Here is a 19,033-nt window from a genome sequence, read left to right on the forward strand (position 1 = left end):
TATTGCCTAATTGTTCTCCCAAGTAGTTACAACAATTTATTCTCCCACCAAGCAGTATATGAGAGTTCAGCATATGAAATGTTCCTGGCATTTTTGGTATGTCAAATGCTTTCACTGTTGCCAGTCCAAGGCAGTGAAGTAGTAACTGATCTTGTTTTAATTTCTTTTGCTTAACACATATACACATAAGTATATTTATTTTTTTAAAAAAGAAAACCTAGGAAGGATTAAACCTGAAACTAATAAAAATGATTACTTATAGGGGACAGATAGAAAAATAAGGAAGAGATAAATAAGAGATTATCTATATAATTCTAATAACAGAATTATCTCTGGGTATACCTTTTTATATAGTTTTGACTTTTAAACTATTTAAATGTTTTAAACATTCAAAAACATGTAAAACCTTCAATTAAATACACACAGAAACAAATGAACCTAAATGCCTGTCAAATTGATAAGATAAACACATAGAAAAAAAGAACTAATTCAAATAATTTCTGAACAGAAAACCATGACTAATATACCTTTAGTGGAATGTATTTAGAACTGCTAAGTAATCTTGACTTTTACTTAGTTGTTGGTAGTGGTATTAGCATAATAATTTTTAAATTATTTTGCACGTATGGAAGGATAGAGCAAATGAGTAAATATGTTGATGTTGTTAGGAACCAGAGTCTCACTGATGGATAAGGGAAATATAAATACTTATATTTGTATTGATATATGGAGAAGGTGAAGAAGAACTTGGTGATACTGGAGCTGAACTGGAGAGAATAGTATGAACTTATGATTTAAAAATGCATACATATAGGTACATTCATATCTACCCATCTATGCAAAAGTGTAGGTACGTGTATGTATACGGCTCTGTATGTTGAAAATAGCCCAGAAGGAATGACATCCCAGAGCAATAAAAAAATCCTGATTTCTAAATATCATTCTCCAACAAAGGAAATCAGGGCTCCTTAAAGAAATGTCCAGTTCCAGATCTGGAACAAAGGAAAAGTAAGGTATATCTGGAATATATTGTCTGTCAGAAAGCAAGAAAGCACTCAGAGAATTATAGAGACAAAAAAAACAAACAAAAAAAAGAGTGGGAGAGCCAGTTTCAAGGAGCTTCAACTAGCCAGAGCTTTAAAAAAAAAAAAAAAGGTGAAAGATTACAACACATTAAATAATAATAGAAGCTCCACATTCATAGCGATATTTTTTTAAATGAGAAATATAGTTTTTCTTTACAGAAAAATGCCAGCCAATAAATACAGACGCAATGATGGATCTTATTTTGATGAGGCAGTTACTTTTCATGTTTATTGGCTATTCAGGGCTCCTCAGATGCTCACACTGTTTGCATATTTTTCTGTTGGCTTGTTTGTGTTTTACTAATTGAATTGTATACATTCTTTATATACTTTGGGTATTGTAATGCAAATATCTTTACTGAGTCTGTGACTTATTTATGTTAAATTTTGTAGCAAATTTAATACTTACACCTTTCTCTACCCTTAGAGTCATAAAGATAGTCTCTCGTATTTTCTTCTGAAGGCTGGATTCTATTTAGCTTGTCTTTCTAAGGAGCTGAACAGTGAGCACTAATACATAACTGTTGGAAGATACAAGCCACGGTTGCCGCCTCCTTCTATCAATGTTATCTTTTGGTTCTAAGAGGTTTTCCAGCTTTATGTGGAGCTTCCTTTCAATAGCATAAATAACGGAAAATTGCTGTTTAAAACAATATACGATAAAGTTATAGTTTCAGGATATTAAAAAAAAAGAAAAGAATATGTGATACAATCTTACATGAGTGAACAAAATTTCACTCCTGAGCTCTTGAGAACTTTCATTTGGAGTCCAAGCTTCAGCAAACTGCAGGAAATCCCATTTTTCCTTATCACCTTCCTCAGCCTGAAGTTGCTCCTTCCTACCATTCAATGTGCTCCCCGTAACCTGAGCCTGTAAGATGGAAAAGCATATGAATTTTATAACAGTTCACCTCGTAGCTGACATTTAATAAGCAGTATCTTGATTTTGCTCTTAAATCACAAACCCACTAAAGAAAATCTTATTGTTTCAATATGTAAGTAATATGTGTAATTATTACTTTAGCAATACAATTATTTAGTATATATTACTTCAGTAATATAATTATTCAAAATTACAACCAAATTCCCAAGTCAATAATCCCTATTCTTAATGAGAAAAAGGTCTAGCCAGAAAAATGAGGCTATTTGCTTTTCTCATAAAAACTTTTATTCTAATATCTATAAACTTGGAAACTAAACCTACAAATGGTTGGCCATTTTGAATATCTATACTCAGAGCTTGGAAAATATCCTCTAAGCCTTAGTCAAGTCCTTTCTATAAACATTCCTCAAGGCTGGGGAGAAGAAGAGACAGCTGAGTGGACAGACCTTGCAAAGTCCCTCCTACCTTTTCTAGAGTCTGGGTACCGGCTGTCCTCTGTCCAAAAGTAGCTCAGTATGTAAAAATTCTTCTGAGAAAGGGTTTATTCTTAGCTTACAGAAAAGACTTGGGGCTTGAAGGCATTACGGTTCCTTGTTAGTTAACCCTCTCCTTCTAGCCTGTAAAATGGTAGAAGAAGGGCTTGGAAGACAATAGGAATACAGGTAAATTCATGCCTCTCTCTTATTCCAGAGAGAGCAGATAGAGTACTACCACTTGAAGCCTTTTCTGAACTTAGTCTCTATTAACATCAATATCTTGGCATACTTAAGTATCCTTTGCCTGAAAACACTAAAACTCAGCCTCTTGACTCATGTAGGCTACGGATAATAACGAGTAAGTTGGTAACCCGGTTTAAATTCAAGCTTTACCTTGCGATTCAACATTCCCCACATAAGGGTGTCTAGAGTTCCCTTTGCAATGAGGTAGTGAATATTCACAGAACTGCACTGTCCAATTCGGTGAGCACGGTCTTCTGCTTGTTTTATATGTCCAGGGTCCCAGTACAACTCAGCAAATACAACATGAGTTGCAGCAGTAAAGGTCAAACCCTAAGCAAAACAAGGTGAAGAAACTGAGATGCAAATAAACTGAGACTGCAACAGAGAGCCATATATAACAAAGTCTTTCCACACATGTTAAATGGACAAGAGAAGACTGAAGGACTTAAAAACAAATCCGTCTTTCATTTTGAGCCAAATTAAGAAAATTTAATTCATGAAAGGCAAATGAAGACTGCTCATTGCCAGATAGCCAGGTGAACTACAAAAAAACACATTTAAAACATATTTCAATATTTCAAAAGTCAGTTTGATGGATACATATATAAACAAAATCACTTTATCCTCTGATGAAGACTGGATTCACATTACCACTGGAAAATCTAATAAAATACATTATAAATGAGAATATAATTTCTAACACATGGTATCCATAGCAACTAGGCAGAGAGCAGTGACATCCTCTATGCATTTAATTCATACTGCTGTTCTACAAAGCAAGAAAATCATGTCCCCAGTCATACAGTTCTCTTCCTATGAAATTTCTCATGTTACGTCCCAAAGACTCTGAAGTTTACTGGCTTATATCTCAATACATAGAAAACAACTACATTTTTTGTGCAATTGCATTTTGTATCAGTTTGAAATAGTGTGACATTAAAAAAGTATTAACTAAGTCTTGTCTTATAATCAATATATGAAATAATGCAAATCTCCTCAAACTAAAAAAGTGTCCAACAATGCACGATTTTAAAGGTGGTAGGCTGAGTGAAATGTGAACCACACTTATGATATTGCCACATAGTAGTAAATGATGTTAGGAGTCAACAGAAATATCCACCATACTTTGGGAGTATCATCTAATCCAACTGTTGTTCACATGCACTGGAACTTCTGGGAGTGAGTGACTTTTGTGACTGTGTGCTGTTACTTTGATAAGTTATTTTGACTTAAAATATTTTTATGTCACATAACAATATCATACTGGCATTCATTAAATGGTGGCACTAGTTCTCAAGTTGAAAAATTCACTGAAGATCAATCACTTCGGAATGGAGGGTAGAAGTAATAAAAACACAGAGAGAGCCAAACAACCACCATGCTAAACTGTGCTGCTATTTAGGACAGGAAATGCCACAAAATCTTAGAGATAGTGCTGAAAAATAAGAAGTAGTATTAACAAGAGACACCTTTAAGTGTGTAAAAAGCATCATATGATCATATAAGAAAAAACGGAAAATATGTTGGCAAGGTCAGCGTCACTCAAAGATGCTACCAAACTACCATGTAAGATTCACAGGCTCCAAGAACTAAGCCCTTATTTTCCTCTATTCCTATGAAGATACCAGTGTTCATGTTTATGAGTTTGAAATTATACAAGGTCTTCAGGAATACAACCTACCAGTGTTCATGTATATGAGTTTGAAATTATACAAGGTCTTCAGGAATACAACCTTGAATAAAATGTGAGTGCCCTGTACAACCTTAATTTGAAAAAGTCTTTTACCAGACCACTCCTAGACTCTCCTGCCTGGCTTCCTCCTACTTATCTTCTCCCATGCTATGAGTACTCCATTTCTAATTTTAAGCTCTTTTTGATAACATCCTCCATGGCTGGCATATTCTAACGGATATAGAACTCAGATTATGGGAAGTTTAATCCAACATGAGGGAAGTGTTGAGATTAACTCTCGTTTTAGTTAGAACTCTCAGTGAGTTCTAGAACTTCTTCATCCTCTTGGAGTTTCTTATATATATAATTTTATATACATCAACTAGCTGGGTAAAAGCAGATCTTTGGCTCTGGTCCAGGTTCGAGTCCACCGAAGGTACCAGAAAACGCATATACCAGGTTGCATAGGTAACAGTAACAACAGTAACAGGCTTAACTACTTTTCCCTATGTTAACTATTCCGGCTTAGACATTTACATCAAAATATTTTAGAATGTTAGTAGAAAAAAGGTCCGGAAGGATCCCCTCTTACACAGTGCGGCAGAGACTGTCATTGCCTTCCCTAGCATCTATTCTTTTGTTATTCCTCTGCAACATAATACCTGATTTTTTAGCGTGACTACCTGAAAAAAAGACTACTTTTCCCAGCTTCCCTTGAAGTTGATTGTGGCCATGGGACTAACTCCAGGCCAATGAGATGCAGCATGCCTTTCTCCAGTCAGCTGCCTGGATTGCAGATGTGATGGAGAAGCTCTAGCTGGACTCTTAGATAAGAGATACCTGCTGGGAGTGGTGAAGCAGACAGACGGAAGGGGCCTAAGTGCTAAAGACTTCGTGGAACCACCACAGTAGCCTTGGATTGTCTACATCAGAGAATAAAACTTTGTGTATTGAATTCATTCTTAATTTGGCTTTTCATTTACTTGCAGCCAAATCTAATTCTAAGGGACAAACCAGGGGCACTCCATAAAAATTTCTGAGACAGAAGAGTTCTTTCCCTCAGGCCACCTTGCCTCACAGACTCAGATGAAAACCACCAAGTAAGATAAGTGCTATAAGAAAGGGATGAAAAACTTCTATGCAAATTCAAAGGAAGGAAAAAAGGTCATGGAAAAGTATTACAATCAAATTAACTATAGTCATCTAGGAAATTCTTTCCTTGAAAATTTCGGAAGATTTGTGTCAGAGGTGTTGAGGTCTCATTCTATTATACTTTCTAGTGCTCTCCAAGTAGAATGAATATTTATTACAGCAGATATTTGGCTATAAAGTTATAATTATGGTCAATGGCCTTTTGATTATCTCAACAACATTTCATTACCAAATTTAGACCTGAAATTTCTTACCTGACCAGCAGCCTGAATGCTTAGGATAGCCACACGAGTCTCAGGATCCTTTTGAAACTGATTAACCAGATGTATCCTTTCTGAAGATGGAACACTTCCATCTATCCTAATGTAACGAGTCTAGCATCAACAAGCAAAATGGCAAAATTAGGACAAGCCCCTATGCACCCATCTCATTTTATACATTTTACAGCTTATTTTTATGTTCTCGTAATAAAACAGAAACTGGTTAAGATGACAGGTTGGCAAATGTTATACAAGAAGAATCTTAACCAAATTTCTTAATAGCTTCTTATAATGATTTCATATTTTTTAATCTTTTAAGCTACTTGTGGGGAGGATCTATGTCTAATTCATCCTCATACCATCAAGGCCAAGTGCAATGCCTCGTATATAAGAGGAGCTCCATACATCATTACTGAATTAAGCTAATGTTGTCCTCAGTAAAATTCTATGTAAATTATTATGCAAACTTTAAATGATGGATCCGACTAACTTTAAAGTTACAGGATCACTAATTCCAAAGCAAAATTAAAGTCAAACATGTGAGAAAGGAAAAAGAGGATTCCGCCCATATATTAGGGATTCATGAAGACTAGTGCATTTATTTCTGAAATAGTCCCACATTAACTGGAAAAATATCTTTTTTAATGTATCATTTGAATTCCCTTTCTTCACATTATTAAACTTAAAAGAAATATGTGATACATCATCTCCATCAAAGTGGGGAACCAAGACACCCAAACACATTTTTAAGAAGTAGGGAAACATTAAGTGCTATAGTGAACAGTGCTGTCTTTTAAAAACTATTTGAGTTGAGAAAAGGGAGCAATCAGTGTGTGTTACAATACTTAAAAAGAACTTATTACTCAACTTTGAACAAAAACAAGAATAAGCCCTGAATGTAAAATAGTTTCATTTATATATCCACTTTTATGGAAAACATAGCCTTAAGTAGTTGAGACATAGAAATATTCACTTTTATAAGGGAATAGTCAAGTTAATCATTAAATAGAATGTCCTTTATCAACTTTCTATGTCTTCACAAAACCAATATAAACTGACCAGTGATCCACTTACTATCCAGTAAGGGAGATTATAAAATCTTCTGAGGGTCATTCTAAAGAAAACACACTGTCAGGCTAAGGAGAGTTTGGGAGAAATTCACCTCCAATACCTTGACTACCTCCATTTTTAACTCTTAGTGATGCTAAATGGGATTCTGAACACATCAGTAAAGTCAAAGTGGAAAAAAGAGACAGACCACTAAGCTTGGAATACATTCCAGTAATTTTAAGGTACAAGGGAATCAGAATAAGAAAATATTATGAATCGAATATTATTGCCCAATCATTTAAAAATTTCTAAGTTAGCTAATTCTTCCTCAGAAGGTGTTTTACAGATACTATATGACAATCAATGAGAAAGCACCTTCTAATGCACAGCTCTTTGTCATATTATACTATTATAAATCCTTCTATGAAGGAAACACTAGAATTACTTCTTTGGTAATGTTAATGAACATACTAGCTAATGCTTGAAAAATGTATACGAAGTTTTAAAAAACATGGCTTTATTCCTCCATTTGAAAAATCTACCTATACGGGCCAGCGGTTCTGCTGCTCGAGGTATATTAAGCTCACACAATTTGTCAGGAAATTTCTTCTGGCTGGTTCTGAGCATCTCTAGAAGCCGTCAGCACATAAAGAAAGGACAGGTTTAAACTTTGAAAGAAAAAATGGCAGATGCTGTCACTGATAAGACTGTTGGGGAACAAGGCGGGACTAAGAAAATGCAGTGAGCCCAGCAGGTTTGGTGGAGCTTACCTGGGCCATATGCTTCAAATTCACTTACACTAAATCTTAATAACATATTTTATAGAGTAGGCTGCCTGGAAGTTTAAAAGGTGTGACTGCAGCTGGGCACTAAAATCGGCTGAATTCATTCTTCCTTTCCCCTCAAAATCACTCACATTCTAAGACCACCTTGTTGGTAAACAAAAATTTTAACTTTTAACTGCCAATCTCAAATGGTATATCCATTATCAAAAGCAGAATTCACTTTATAGCCTATCAAGGCAGCATATTTTAATCAATCCAGATAATTTGATCAGTGGAAAATTATAACACTGGTATAAAAGAGAAAATTTAATAGTACATTATCAACACAACAGTAATACAATATTATAATAATTTGCAACAAAATATCTAATAATAATTTATATACCATCATCTGAAGATGGCAAAAAAGCTCAACTATAAGACTACAATTGATGTTTACTATATTAAAAACTGCAACCTAAGAAGTGTTTCATAGAAAAATGGTAGCTTACCTTGTTTTCTATGACTGCTTCTGTGCAAGCTTGGAGCATGCTTAAATGGTGAGCAAAAACCAGAAATTTAAGTGAATCGTTCTGAAGCATCATCTTAATATAATCCTTCACAGCACCTGCCTAAATATTAAAAGTTAAAGCTTAGTAATGTCATAAAAATGTTTATTAAAAAATCATGTCACTTTCCTTTAATAAAGCAAGAAAACCTTCTTGAAAATCAGTCAAGTTTCTATGAACTTTTAACTGCTTTGTTCTCTAGGTAGCCTAAGGAAGTAGATGCCCACACGTAAGGGGCATGTGGAAGAAGAGGGGCAAGAGAGAGAAAAAACTGAGAAGTAAAACAAGAACAAGACAAGAATGAGAATTAACAAAACAAGAGAAGGAAAGAGTTTCAATAGAAAGTAGTCAATTAGGCTATGACCAAGAAAAGGATGGTGGTTTTGTTTAGAAAGCAATTTTGAAAAAAACTTATATAGAAGACTAAGTGGAAGAGAGTTAAGGAGAAAATGGAAGATAAAACATCAGATGAATAATATTATTTTGAGGGGGAGGAGACTGAAAAAGAGTAAGAAAGCCAGGACTGAAACTTAAGGGTTAAAGAAAGTTGGCTAATTCATTTTTTTAATTAAGAAACCTAGGTAGATTTACAAACAAGCTGTTTAAGGTGCAGATAGGCTAAGAAAAATAGAAAATGAGGGGATTTAGCCTGTCTCCAGGATGGAGATCACAGAAGAGGCTGGAGTGATGGGATTAAAATCACAGGAAGGAGATCTGAGAGAACAAGGGGAGACACAAAGAAATTGCGAGGTAGAAAGAAGAAAATAAGAAAGTTCAGATTGAATACACTTTCCTTAGTTAACTCGAGGACAAGTTACTTATTAAGAGTGAGAAATCAATATGAGATGAATTAAATAGGAATTAAATTTAAAGTGGATAGCATGAATTAAATTTAAAACATAAATATAGTATCTCTTAACTGCTAAAAACTAGTTACTTAGAAATTTTGGGAAAAGATAGCAGGCTCAACATATTTAACCTCCACTCCTTCTCAGTGTTATATTTAAATGAGAGCAAAGTGTAGAGAGGGAAGAAGAATTGGAAAGGGATCAATAGCAACAAAACTTTGGAAGCTAAAAACTAGACAGATGCTTGGTGATGGATTAGCCAACCTGACAGTTCCTACCCTGGCAGTAGGGAAAGTTGAGAAGCACCTGGTTTATAATGCAGTAGTCTAAAAAGGCTCAGGAAATGGCACCTCTGGAAGTGAGGATGGGGTGTGGCTAAAACAGGAGGCTTAGCTGAAAGAATGACTAAGTAGTTGATTATGTGCAACACTGATCCATATCCTTTCTCTACCCAGTCCACATAATAGGTGACTTCCCAACCCCTCCTGGCAGAAAAACTGGCGATTCACTTTCTGCAGAGGGTAAAACAGACAGTATCTGGATGGAGGAATCCAACATTGACCGTAGGCCATCTTGCAAAAATCATGGGGGTTAAATGAAAGTTACATAATAAATACTGAGATCTGTCCCTGTCCCTCAAACTTTCTACCCCTACAGGTCCAAAACAGGTCTCTAGGCAGAAGAGCAAAGTCTTATAAAATGACTCTTTTCTGGGGAATCTGATCAGTTAAAGAAAAAAGACTAAAGATACTGACATTGGAGGTTCCTCAACAAGACATCCCAGTCAGATCACCGTTTACTGAAGGCCATAGTTTACAGTCCATATCCACAAACAGGGTCTCCAGTCAGTGTTTAGTGTCTTACTTGTAAATATAAGCAAACAACCAAGGATCACCAGGCATTTGTAGAAAGCAACCTTAAGAACAGATAAACTACACAGAGAGAAAAAAACTACAAGAGATTACATTTATAAAACAAGAACAATGGGGCCGGCCCCGTGGTCGAGTGGTTAAGTTTGTGTGCTCTGCTTCAGCGGCCCAGGGTTTTGCTGGTTCGGATCCTGGGCGCAGATATGGCACTGCTCATCAGGCCATACTGAGGTGGCATCCCACATGCCACAAGTAGAAGGATCCACAACTAAAATATACATCTATGTACTGGGAGGATTTGGGGAGAAAAAGCAATTAAAAAAAAAAAAGAAGATTGGCAACAATGTTAGCTCAGGTGCCAATCTTTAAAAAAAAACAAACCAGAATAGGATGCTACAAAAATGGAATAGTTGGGGGAGATGGAGGGAAGTACTTTTGGAAATGAAAAATATAAAAGCAGGGATTAAAAATGCCACTGCTTATGGGCCAGCCCTGGTAGCCTAGTGGTTAAGTTTAGCATGCTCTGCTTCAGCAGCTTGGGTTCTGTTCCCAGGCGTGGACCTACACCAGTCATCAATGGCCATGCTGTGGAGGCACCTCACATAGAAAAAGAGGAAGATTGGCAAGAGATGTTAGCTTAGGGTGAATCTTCCTCAGCAAAAAATAAACAAATAAATAAAAATAAATAAAAATGCGCTGGTTATTAAGCTGAGGATATCTTCTAGAATGTAGACGGAAAATAATAGAGAAAATATAAGAAAATTAGAGGATCAGGACATAAGGGCAATATATGAAAAATAAAAGTTCTAGGAAACAATACAGAGAAAACAGAGGAAATGAAATAATCAAAGAAATAAAGAATGTTTTACAGAACTTAAGTACATGAGTTTCCAAAATGGAAAAGGGCCACTGAAGATCCTTCACAATGGATGAAAATGGACCTAGAGCAAGGTCCATCATCATAAAATATTAGAACTTTGGGGACAAATAAATGATTCTATGAGCCTCTAGAGAGGGGAGGAAAAGATTTCACAGAATCAAAATAGAATAAAAATTTTGAATTGCATTGGATATCTCAACATCAATACTAAAAATTGAGAGAAAATGATTTCTAACTAAAAATTTATGTCCAGTCAAATTAAAAATCAGGTATAAAAGTAGAATAAAGACATTTCAAATATGCAGGGATTGAAATAATTTACCTTCATTGTACTCTTTCTTGGGAGGCTACTGGTCCAGCAAAACAAGGGAGTAAACAAATAAAGAAAATAATATCAAGGAAAGAGGTAATTCAGCACAAGAGAGAAATAAAGAAAATCCCCAGGATGAGAGCTCTGCAGTAGACCAAAAGAGCAACAGCATGGACTAGAGCTGATCAATGGCAATAGGTGAAATTTGTTTAAGAAGATAAAATTACTACAATGCTAATGTTTAAAGATATCATGAGGAGATTAAACAACTAGTGGAAAAGCTTAAGGATGAATTAGTGAAAATGAGTTGTAGAAGAAAGAAAATACATCCATAGTATATTGTATGATTCAACTGTAAATAGTATAAACATTGTCTAATAATATACATGGTGAATATTGATCAAGCCAAAATTAGCATAAATTGCTATAAAATTAGTAAAACTATAACTCTCTCTCTCTCTTTCTCTCTCTCCATCTGTCTATCCATCCATCCATCCATCCATCCATCCACCCATCCACCTACCTACCTGTCTACCTACCCATCACTCTGTTGGAAGTATGGGAATTGGGGAAAGGTCTAGGTGAGAAGGTGGGGCAGAGGGATGAAAGAGCTAAAATTTTATCTTCCATTTTGGGAAGCCAATTTATAACAGCTAAAATTACAAAGCAAGTACTAATACAAACAAAGAAGCAAGATAAACACGCTGACAGATTTGAAGAAAACACTAAAAAAATTGACTAAGAGAATAGGAAATGGTTGCCTCTAGGGAATAAGTTTAGGGGGCTGTTATATTTTGAAATGGCTGTTTCTCCTCATTAAGCTATGATCATATGTAGCTTTGGTAATAAAAAAAATTAAAATGGGCATTTCAAAACTGAAAAATACCTACTTAAAATTCATGCATATGACTACAAAATCACAAGACTAATTCTGCAAGCCACATTTTATATGTCTAAATTTCCTAAATAATAGAAATTCATCATACAATGAGACTGGAGGCTGTTAAGAACTTTAGCCTTGGATTTTAGTGCCTCAGAAAGTGGAATGAAGCCCTCTCAAAATAAGGAGCTATAAATTCTGGATATGTTTCCATGGTAACAGAACCACTTTAATAAACTGCATGTTTGCCTAAAGAGCTATATTTACGGTGATAAGCCTTTCAAAAAGTACATGTCAAGTTGGAACATTTTTAAGGTACATTCATTTACCATCCATTGCGAATTTACAAACTGTACAATCACGGCACCCCTAGTCTCCGATGCCTTCCCCACCTCTTCACAAGCAAGCTGTTTCCACCAGAGTCCCCTCCACTGGCATCCCTCTTTCCTCGTTACAACCAGAAACTGCTGATGCCAAAACTCCAGCCCCCTGCTCCCTACTCCTTCCAAACACTGGTTCAGGAAGGCTTATGGTTACTATTAATACTATAAAGTTCAACGATACAACCGGCTTAATAGTCTCTTGGGACTAACCTAGTAACTTAACCATCATTGTGATACTGGGAAAATGCGTTTGGAGAACCAAAATATCTATGTTAACAAATGAACTTTAGGATTCTTAGGTTCCTAAGTTGGGGATTGCATAGGTTTGCATTTTAAAACGGCCTATATTGGGGCCGGCTCGGGGTTTGCCGGTTCGGACCCGGGTGCGGACGTGGCACTGCTTAGTAAAAGCCATGCTGTGGTAGGCGTTCCACATAGAAAGTAGAGGAAGACGGGCATGGATGTTAGCTCAGGGCCAGTCTTCCTCAGCAAAAAGAGGAGGATTGACAGTAGTTAGCTCAGGGCTAATCTTCGTCAAAAAAAAAAAAATAAAATAAAAAAAATAAAATAAATAAAATAAATAAATAAAATGTACTATACATGCATTTTAACTATTCTGATTTTATTATAATTAAAACTGCCACGGCATTGTCATATTTTAAGTTATTTGAGCAGGAATTTGCTTTCAAACTATCATAAGTGCACATTATGTGGAATGGCAGGTCCTGATAATGATCAGCATTTTGGTTATCCTGGTTCCAGTTTTGAAGAAGTTGCAGAAAATACACATGTTCATAATTCTATTTTATTTTACTGAAATTGGTCTGTTAGTGTCTGTTAGTCAAAGCTCTAGTTTAAATAATTAACGAAGACTGTACATTACTATACTATACGTCTAGTTTAAAGAAATGCAGAAAAGAAGAGAACATGTAAGATTTGTTTCTCAGTTTTTTTTTCAGCGAGTAGGTGCACATCAAACTTTTTGAAGTGAAAGAAGTTAAAGAAAAGTCTACACTGCATTAAAGACCTGATGAAAGTTACCTGATTTTAAATTCTCAGCCTTTAATCAAATAATAAAAGGGAGAAAGAAAGAATGAAAAAAATATGAAACCTGAGCAATGACAAAGACTCTCTCCTTGAGCAAACTTCAGTTAGGCTTCTCTGAGCCGCCTTTTTGACTAGGCCTTGACCTCGGCCTTCCAAATCTGGCCTGTCCTTGCCAGGTCTGCATCGCCCAGTGTTGCCGAGAGTTCTGCTAAGTCAGTTTATTGAGAATCTCCTACCCTTGATACCTGATCACCTGTTGATATCTAACCAAGCTCCTCATCCCTGACTTACGATGTCTAAGTCCTCAGCCTCCCTCCAGCAAGAATCCTGCTAGGTCAGTTTAGCAAGAATCCCTCCACTCCTGATGTCTCCTCTTAGTAATGTTCCATCCACCAACCCCCTCATCCCGCTCCTTGGCTATAAATCCCCACCTGTCCTTGTTGTATTCAGAGTCGAGCAATCTCTCTCAATTGCCATAGAGTTGACTCCTACCGCAGTGATCTTGAATAAAGTCTTTACCGTTTTAACAAGTGTCAGAATAATTTTTTCTTTAACACCTACAACTTCTAGCTAAGGGAGTACAAGCACAAAAGAGGCTTCTCCTTCAGTTCTGGAGTCCTCAGGCCCCAGACCAAAGGGTAGTTTTGTTTAGCTATCTGGTGGTCACATGCTTTACGGAAAGCTCTTCAAGCCCTTCTTAATCAGCGATAGGTGAATTGTGACGGGTCTAAGCAAGCCTAGCACGTCCACTCCCACTGCAAGTGTTTCTGACTAATAAGAAACATGGGAAGTCTGCTGCTGGCTTCAGAAAGATCCTCACGGACAAAGGGACTCTTAGGAAAGCTCTTCCTTGCTTCGGACATTATGGCCCGCACTTGATATCAGGAGCTGCACCCGTCATCTTGCGGCTACTATGGAAGCTGCTGAGGGCAAGTGGTAAACTAGGGCAGACAAAGCAGAATGACAGAGAACTTTTCTGTCTGCATTTAAAAAAACCAAAAAACAACAAACAGCTTTATTGAAATACAATTCACACACCATAAAATTCACCCATTAAAAGTGAACAATTCACTGGTTTTTAGTATATTCACAGAGTTGTGCCTCCATCATCACCATCAATTTTAGAATATTTTCATTACCCTCAAAGAAACCCTTCACCTCCCAGCAATCACCCCCCGCTCTCCAGGTCCCTGTATCACCCCAGCTCTAGGCAAACACTAATCTACTTTCCATCTGTATGGATCGGACTATTTTGGACATGTCGTGTAAATGGAATCACACAATATTAGCAAAATATACTCAATCCATGACATAGAATGTATCGGAAATGTAATTTCAGAATTTCAGAAATGTAATATCAGTTTCTTTTTTATTGTCAAATAACATTCCATTGTATGGATATACCACATTTTATCGTCCATTCATCAGTTGATATCCTCTCTGCCTCTCTTGCTGTTATTCATTTATGTAGTTCACCTTATATTGTTTCTTATTATTTCTTTGTGATAGTTGATTTACGTTTTAGCCTTTAAAATTATCTTAAATGAAGAAAGGAAAGTACCAAAGTAAAAGAGAATATGTATTGCTGATTCATCCCCTGCCCTGCCCTGCAGACCACCACAAAAGAAAGATTAGGATTTGTCTTCCACTATCCCCTCCCTGTCGCCCACTGGTCTTGATTTAGACATCATTTCATCAACCTAAAAAAATACTTTTAAATCTGGTAGAAAATATTGTCAAAGCTGGTAGAAGACAGCCTTCAGGGGAAGAATGGTAGTTCCATACTATGATGTCAGTGTTTTGGACATTTTCACAGAGCCCTGTGCCAAAATCTTCCCCTAGAAAACAACAGTTTCACTTCCAAACATGGTTTGGATGAACTATTGGAAGTGTGATTTTCTTATCTCTAGGCATGTTTATGGAAGCATCTGTAAATATAAATCTAACACTTCTAATACAGCTAATCTTTTGACACTGATCAAGTTCCACAAGCAGCCCATTTCACACTGAGAAGCAGAAGGGTGTTACAATACCATTAAGAAGAGAGCAACCCCAATTTAATACCTTAACCAACACAATTTTACAAAAGAACTTGGGATCCTAAACCTTTCCATTAAACTTTTTAGAACAAGATATAATAAAACAATTGTTCTATCTAATCTATCTATCTGTCTGTCTGTCTGTCTATCTATCATCTATTAAGCAAGGATGGATAAGAGCGAACATTCCCATGAATGACATACTCCATCGGGTTTACTCAAATTTAGATAAAGTTAGAAAGTAAAGCCAATAGTATTATGAACTTAAAAACTTTTTTTCATGGAATTTTGACCGGAAAAGTCATTGAGCAAAACAGCTAATTTAATTCTTTTAAAATTGAATTCAATTTTCAAAAACATTCTCGATTTCTTTCTGAATTCCATCCATCCATCATATCAATAAGGTAAACAACTTTGAACTACTAAGGGTAAGTATGAATGAATCTTATTTGGGAGTTAAAAATTATAGCACATACAACATACAGACTTTTAAGTTCTGTATCTTCTCCATGTCTGTACAAAGATGCTGAAAAATCACCAACAGGGAAACAGACACCACTTTAAACCCATGGTTACTAACAAATATTAAATTTTTTCAGCTATCCTGGTGGAATGATGGCTAAGTGCATATACTATGGAGCCAGACTGTCTGGGTTCAAATCCTCCCACCATCACTTACAATCTGAGAGTCTGAGCAAGTCACTTAAATTTGTGCTTTAGCTTCTCCATCTATAAGAGAGGATAAAAGGTACCCACACCTCATAGAGCAATTAAATGAGTTAGTGTGTAAAATATGCTTGGAATAGTGCTTGGCACATGGTAAATGCTGTAAAAGTGTTAGCTCTTATTATTACTATATTTCTCCAGTAAATTGCAAAAACAACTTCAACCTTTACCATTTTCTTTGAAATCAGAATCTATGCCTCTTGGCTCTCAAACTTCCCACTGACCAGAGAAAACAGAATTCATCATTTGAGAATGATGTTACCTTTCTTTGTTTTTACTCATCCTCACTTCCTTTCCTTTTCTGACAAGAAGTATTTCTTCTCTTCTCTAAGGCAAATCCCTCCACATGTGGTTCCAAACTTAACCATTCCTGCCACCTGAAAAATCTTATACCACTCTTCCCTCTCAAGTAGATATTTCCCATCTTTAATAATGCCTACCTCCATTCCACATGGCCATGTAGCTAACATACTCTCTCTTTCCTCCTCTAAAATGGTAACATTATTGTTTTATTTGTACCTTATTATTACCAACCATCTCCTTACTAGTGAGCAGAAAGCAGACAGTGCCCCATTCAGAAGCAGAGACCCTGTCCTAAACAAAAGAACTGGCACGGGAAGAGGCACTCTTCAGTCTCACAACGTCCCAGTCTCTGTGCGCCAGGCATCTTGCCTCACTGCGTATTGCAAGGAGGATTCTAGCTGGGACAAGCTGCTGAGGCAACACAGCAAAGAGGAAGTGTGCTTTGCGCATAATGGAAACGTGCTTAAAGCAATTTGCCTTCTGGAAAGTTTTTAAGGCACGAAGGAATGCTGTCATCTCCAAAGTGACAGGATAGTTTAAGTTATCATTTTCATAGGAAAATAACTGGCATTTCTCTTAACATGGTTTTCTCTAGAAATGAGACATTGTTGCAATGTACCAGAAAATAACTGAGAGTTGGCTAAATCACACATACCACTTATATGTTTTTTCCTTAGGAGAATATTATGCTGATCCTAAATCTAAAGAATCTGTTCATTTTCATCCATTGTATTCTGGACAAATATTACAAAGCAATAAAAATGATTTAGAAGAAGAAAAGTAATTCCAATTATCTGAGATCCTCCACTAATTGACTTTTTACCAGTAACACTGATTATTTTATGTTCATTTCCTTTGTTGTTTACAATCATTATTATTTACTGCTTATCATTATCATTATTAAATTTCATATCATTAAGAAATATCTGAAAAACAGATCTTAATAATATAAAAACAAAACTAAGGAGATAATAACAAACACACATAACTCACACAGCCTCTATCTTCCTGAGAAGTGCAAACACTTAATCTCAAAAGGCAGACTAGCATAAACGTCTGTACAGCACACGGATGGCACACATCAGTGCCATAACTGTATAGCATCGCACTGCAGATATTCAAAGTTATCATATCAGTATGACCTAATTTGCTGACACGACCTAATTTGAAGCACTAGCACTGTTTTCCCGTCTGCCTAGAAGACACTGTAGAATACAAGAAAAAGAAAAGATTAGAGCAGAGAAAGAACCTATCCTGGAAATCCATAAAACTAGGATAGATGGAGACCTATTTGTCTAGAAGCCTTCAGACATAACTCTGCTTAGAGCAGAGGAAGAGAATAGATGACCCCCACAGGTCCTTTCTAGCTCTCTAACCACAATTAATGAAGTGTTAAAATAGTCATAAAAATGGATGCTTCGGGAAGTATTCGCTTCCTCAGAAGAGCTGACAAGAACAAGATTTTACACTTTATACTTTAATTTATTTATTATGGAGTTATAGCCTTTAAAAAATTAAATACTACAAATAATGAACAGTTCATTTTACTTTAGGCAATAATTAAGCATATGCCCCTAAAACAGCATATGCTATAAGTAAGTGTATACTCATACAAACACATTTACTTGAAAACATTATTTTCTTTACATTTTTCTTCTTACTCTAATCAAGATTTTCAAAATTTAGATAAATTATCATTAGTTTTAATTATCTTTAAATTCCTCAACAGAATTGTTCAAATGACTCAATAAAAGGCAAAGTATTTCAGTATGATGCTGCAGAGTACAAAGAAATCTTCTATTATCTAACAGCTTTGTGCCCGGTGGAGTTTGGCACCGATCATGTTTAATGAGGGACTGTGCACAAAACATATCTCCTGTTTTTCCCAGTATCAATGAATGAAACAAACATCAACCAAGTAGGCCAAGCAAGAAACCTAGATTCTACAATCACCAATGTCTATTGATTTCCCATCTTCAATATTTCTTGAATTATTCCTTTCTTTCCAGGTAAGACACGGTACAGCTACGGCCTTGGTTCAGATCATCCACTGCTAGCCTGGACTACCACTGTGGCATCCCAACTGGACTTTCTGCCTACAGGCTCGTTCCTCCCAATGCATTCTCCACATAGCTAGAGTTATTTTTCTAAAGCACAAATCTGATCATTTTACTCTATCCCACTCTACCTAACCGCTCAGAAACCTCAGGATAAACTACAAACTATGAACTGTGACCTTCATGGTATGGTTACCACTCTCTGTGATGCCCAGCCTAGTCTCTTTCAGAATTCCTCCCTGACATTCTATGCTTTATCCATGATGACCTACTTTTGATTCCCTAAATATGCCACTTCTGGTTAATCTTTGTGAGTTTGCACAATTCATCTGTCTGAAACATAAAGCATCCACCCCATCCACTTCCCATTTCATTTTGGTTGGCTAAATCTTACTTGTTCCTTCCTTGAGACACCATTCCTAAACCTCCAAGACTGGGCCAGGTGTATTCTTTCACGTGCTTCCACAACATCCTGTTTTTTAAATACTAAATATACTCTACTGTAGTCGAACATTTATTTCACTGTCTTCCCAAATT

The 19,033-nt window shown here is 36.2% G+C and overlaps 1 protein-coding gene across 10 annotated transcripts in view; it reads right to left on the reverse strand.

Annotated features, from left to right (window-relative positions):
* Positions 1-19,033, reverse strand: part of ZRANB3 (zinc finger RANBP2-type containing 3) — a 216,319-nt gene that overhangs the window by 41,299 nt on the left and 155,987 nt on the right. For all 10 annotated transcript variants that reach the window (XR_011528336.1, XR_011528335.1, XM_070579602.1 and 7 more), the window contains 4 exons: positions 8,098-8,217; positions 5,766-5,885; positions 2,838-3,017; positions 1,804-1,956 (listed from right to left, as the gene is read on the reverse strand). Coding sequence is in view for 8 of the 10 variants with exons in the window: in XM_070579602.1 (XP_070435703.1) it covers positions 1,804-1,956; positions 2,838-3,017; positions 5,766-5,885; positions 8,098-8,217 (573 nt within the window). In the remaining 2 variants the exon portion in view is untranslated. The remainder of the gene's footprint in view (positions 1-1,803; positions 1,957-2,837; positions 3,018-5,765; positions 5,886-8,097; positions 8,218-19,033) is intronic.

Source organism: Equus przewalskii, chromosome 17 (assembly GCF_037783145.1).
Source record: "Equus przewalskii isolate Varuska chromosome 17, EquPr2, whole genome shotgun sequence".
NCBI classification, from domain to species: Eukaryota; Metazoa; Chordata; class Mammalia; order Perissodactyla; family Equidae; genus Equus; species Equus przewalskii.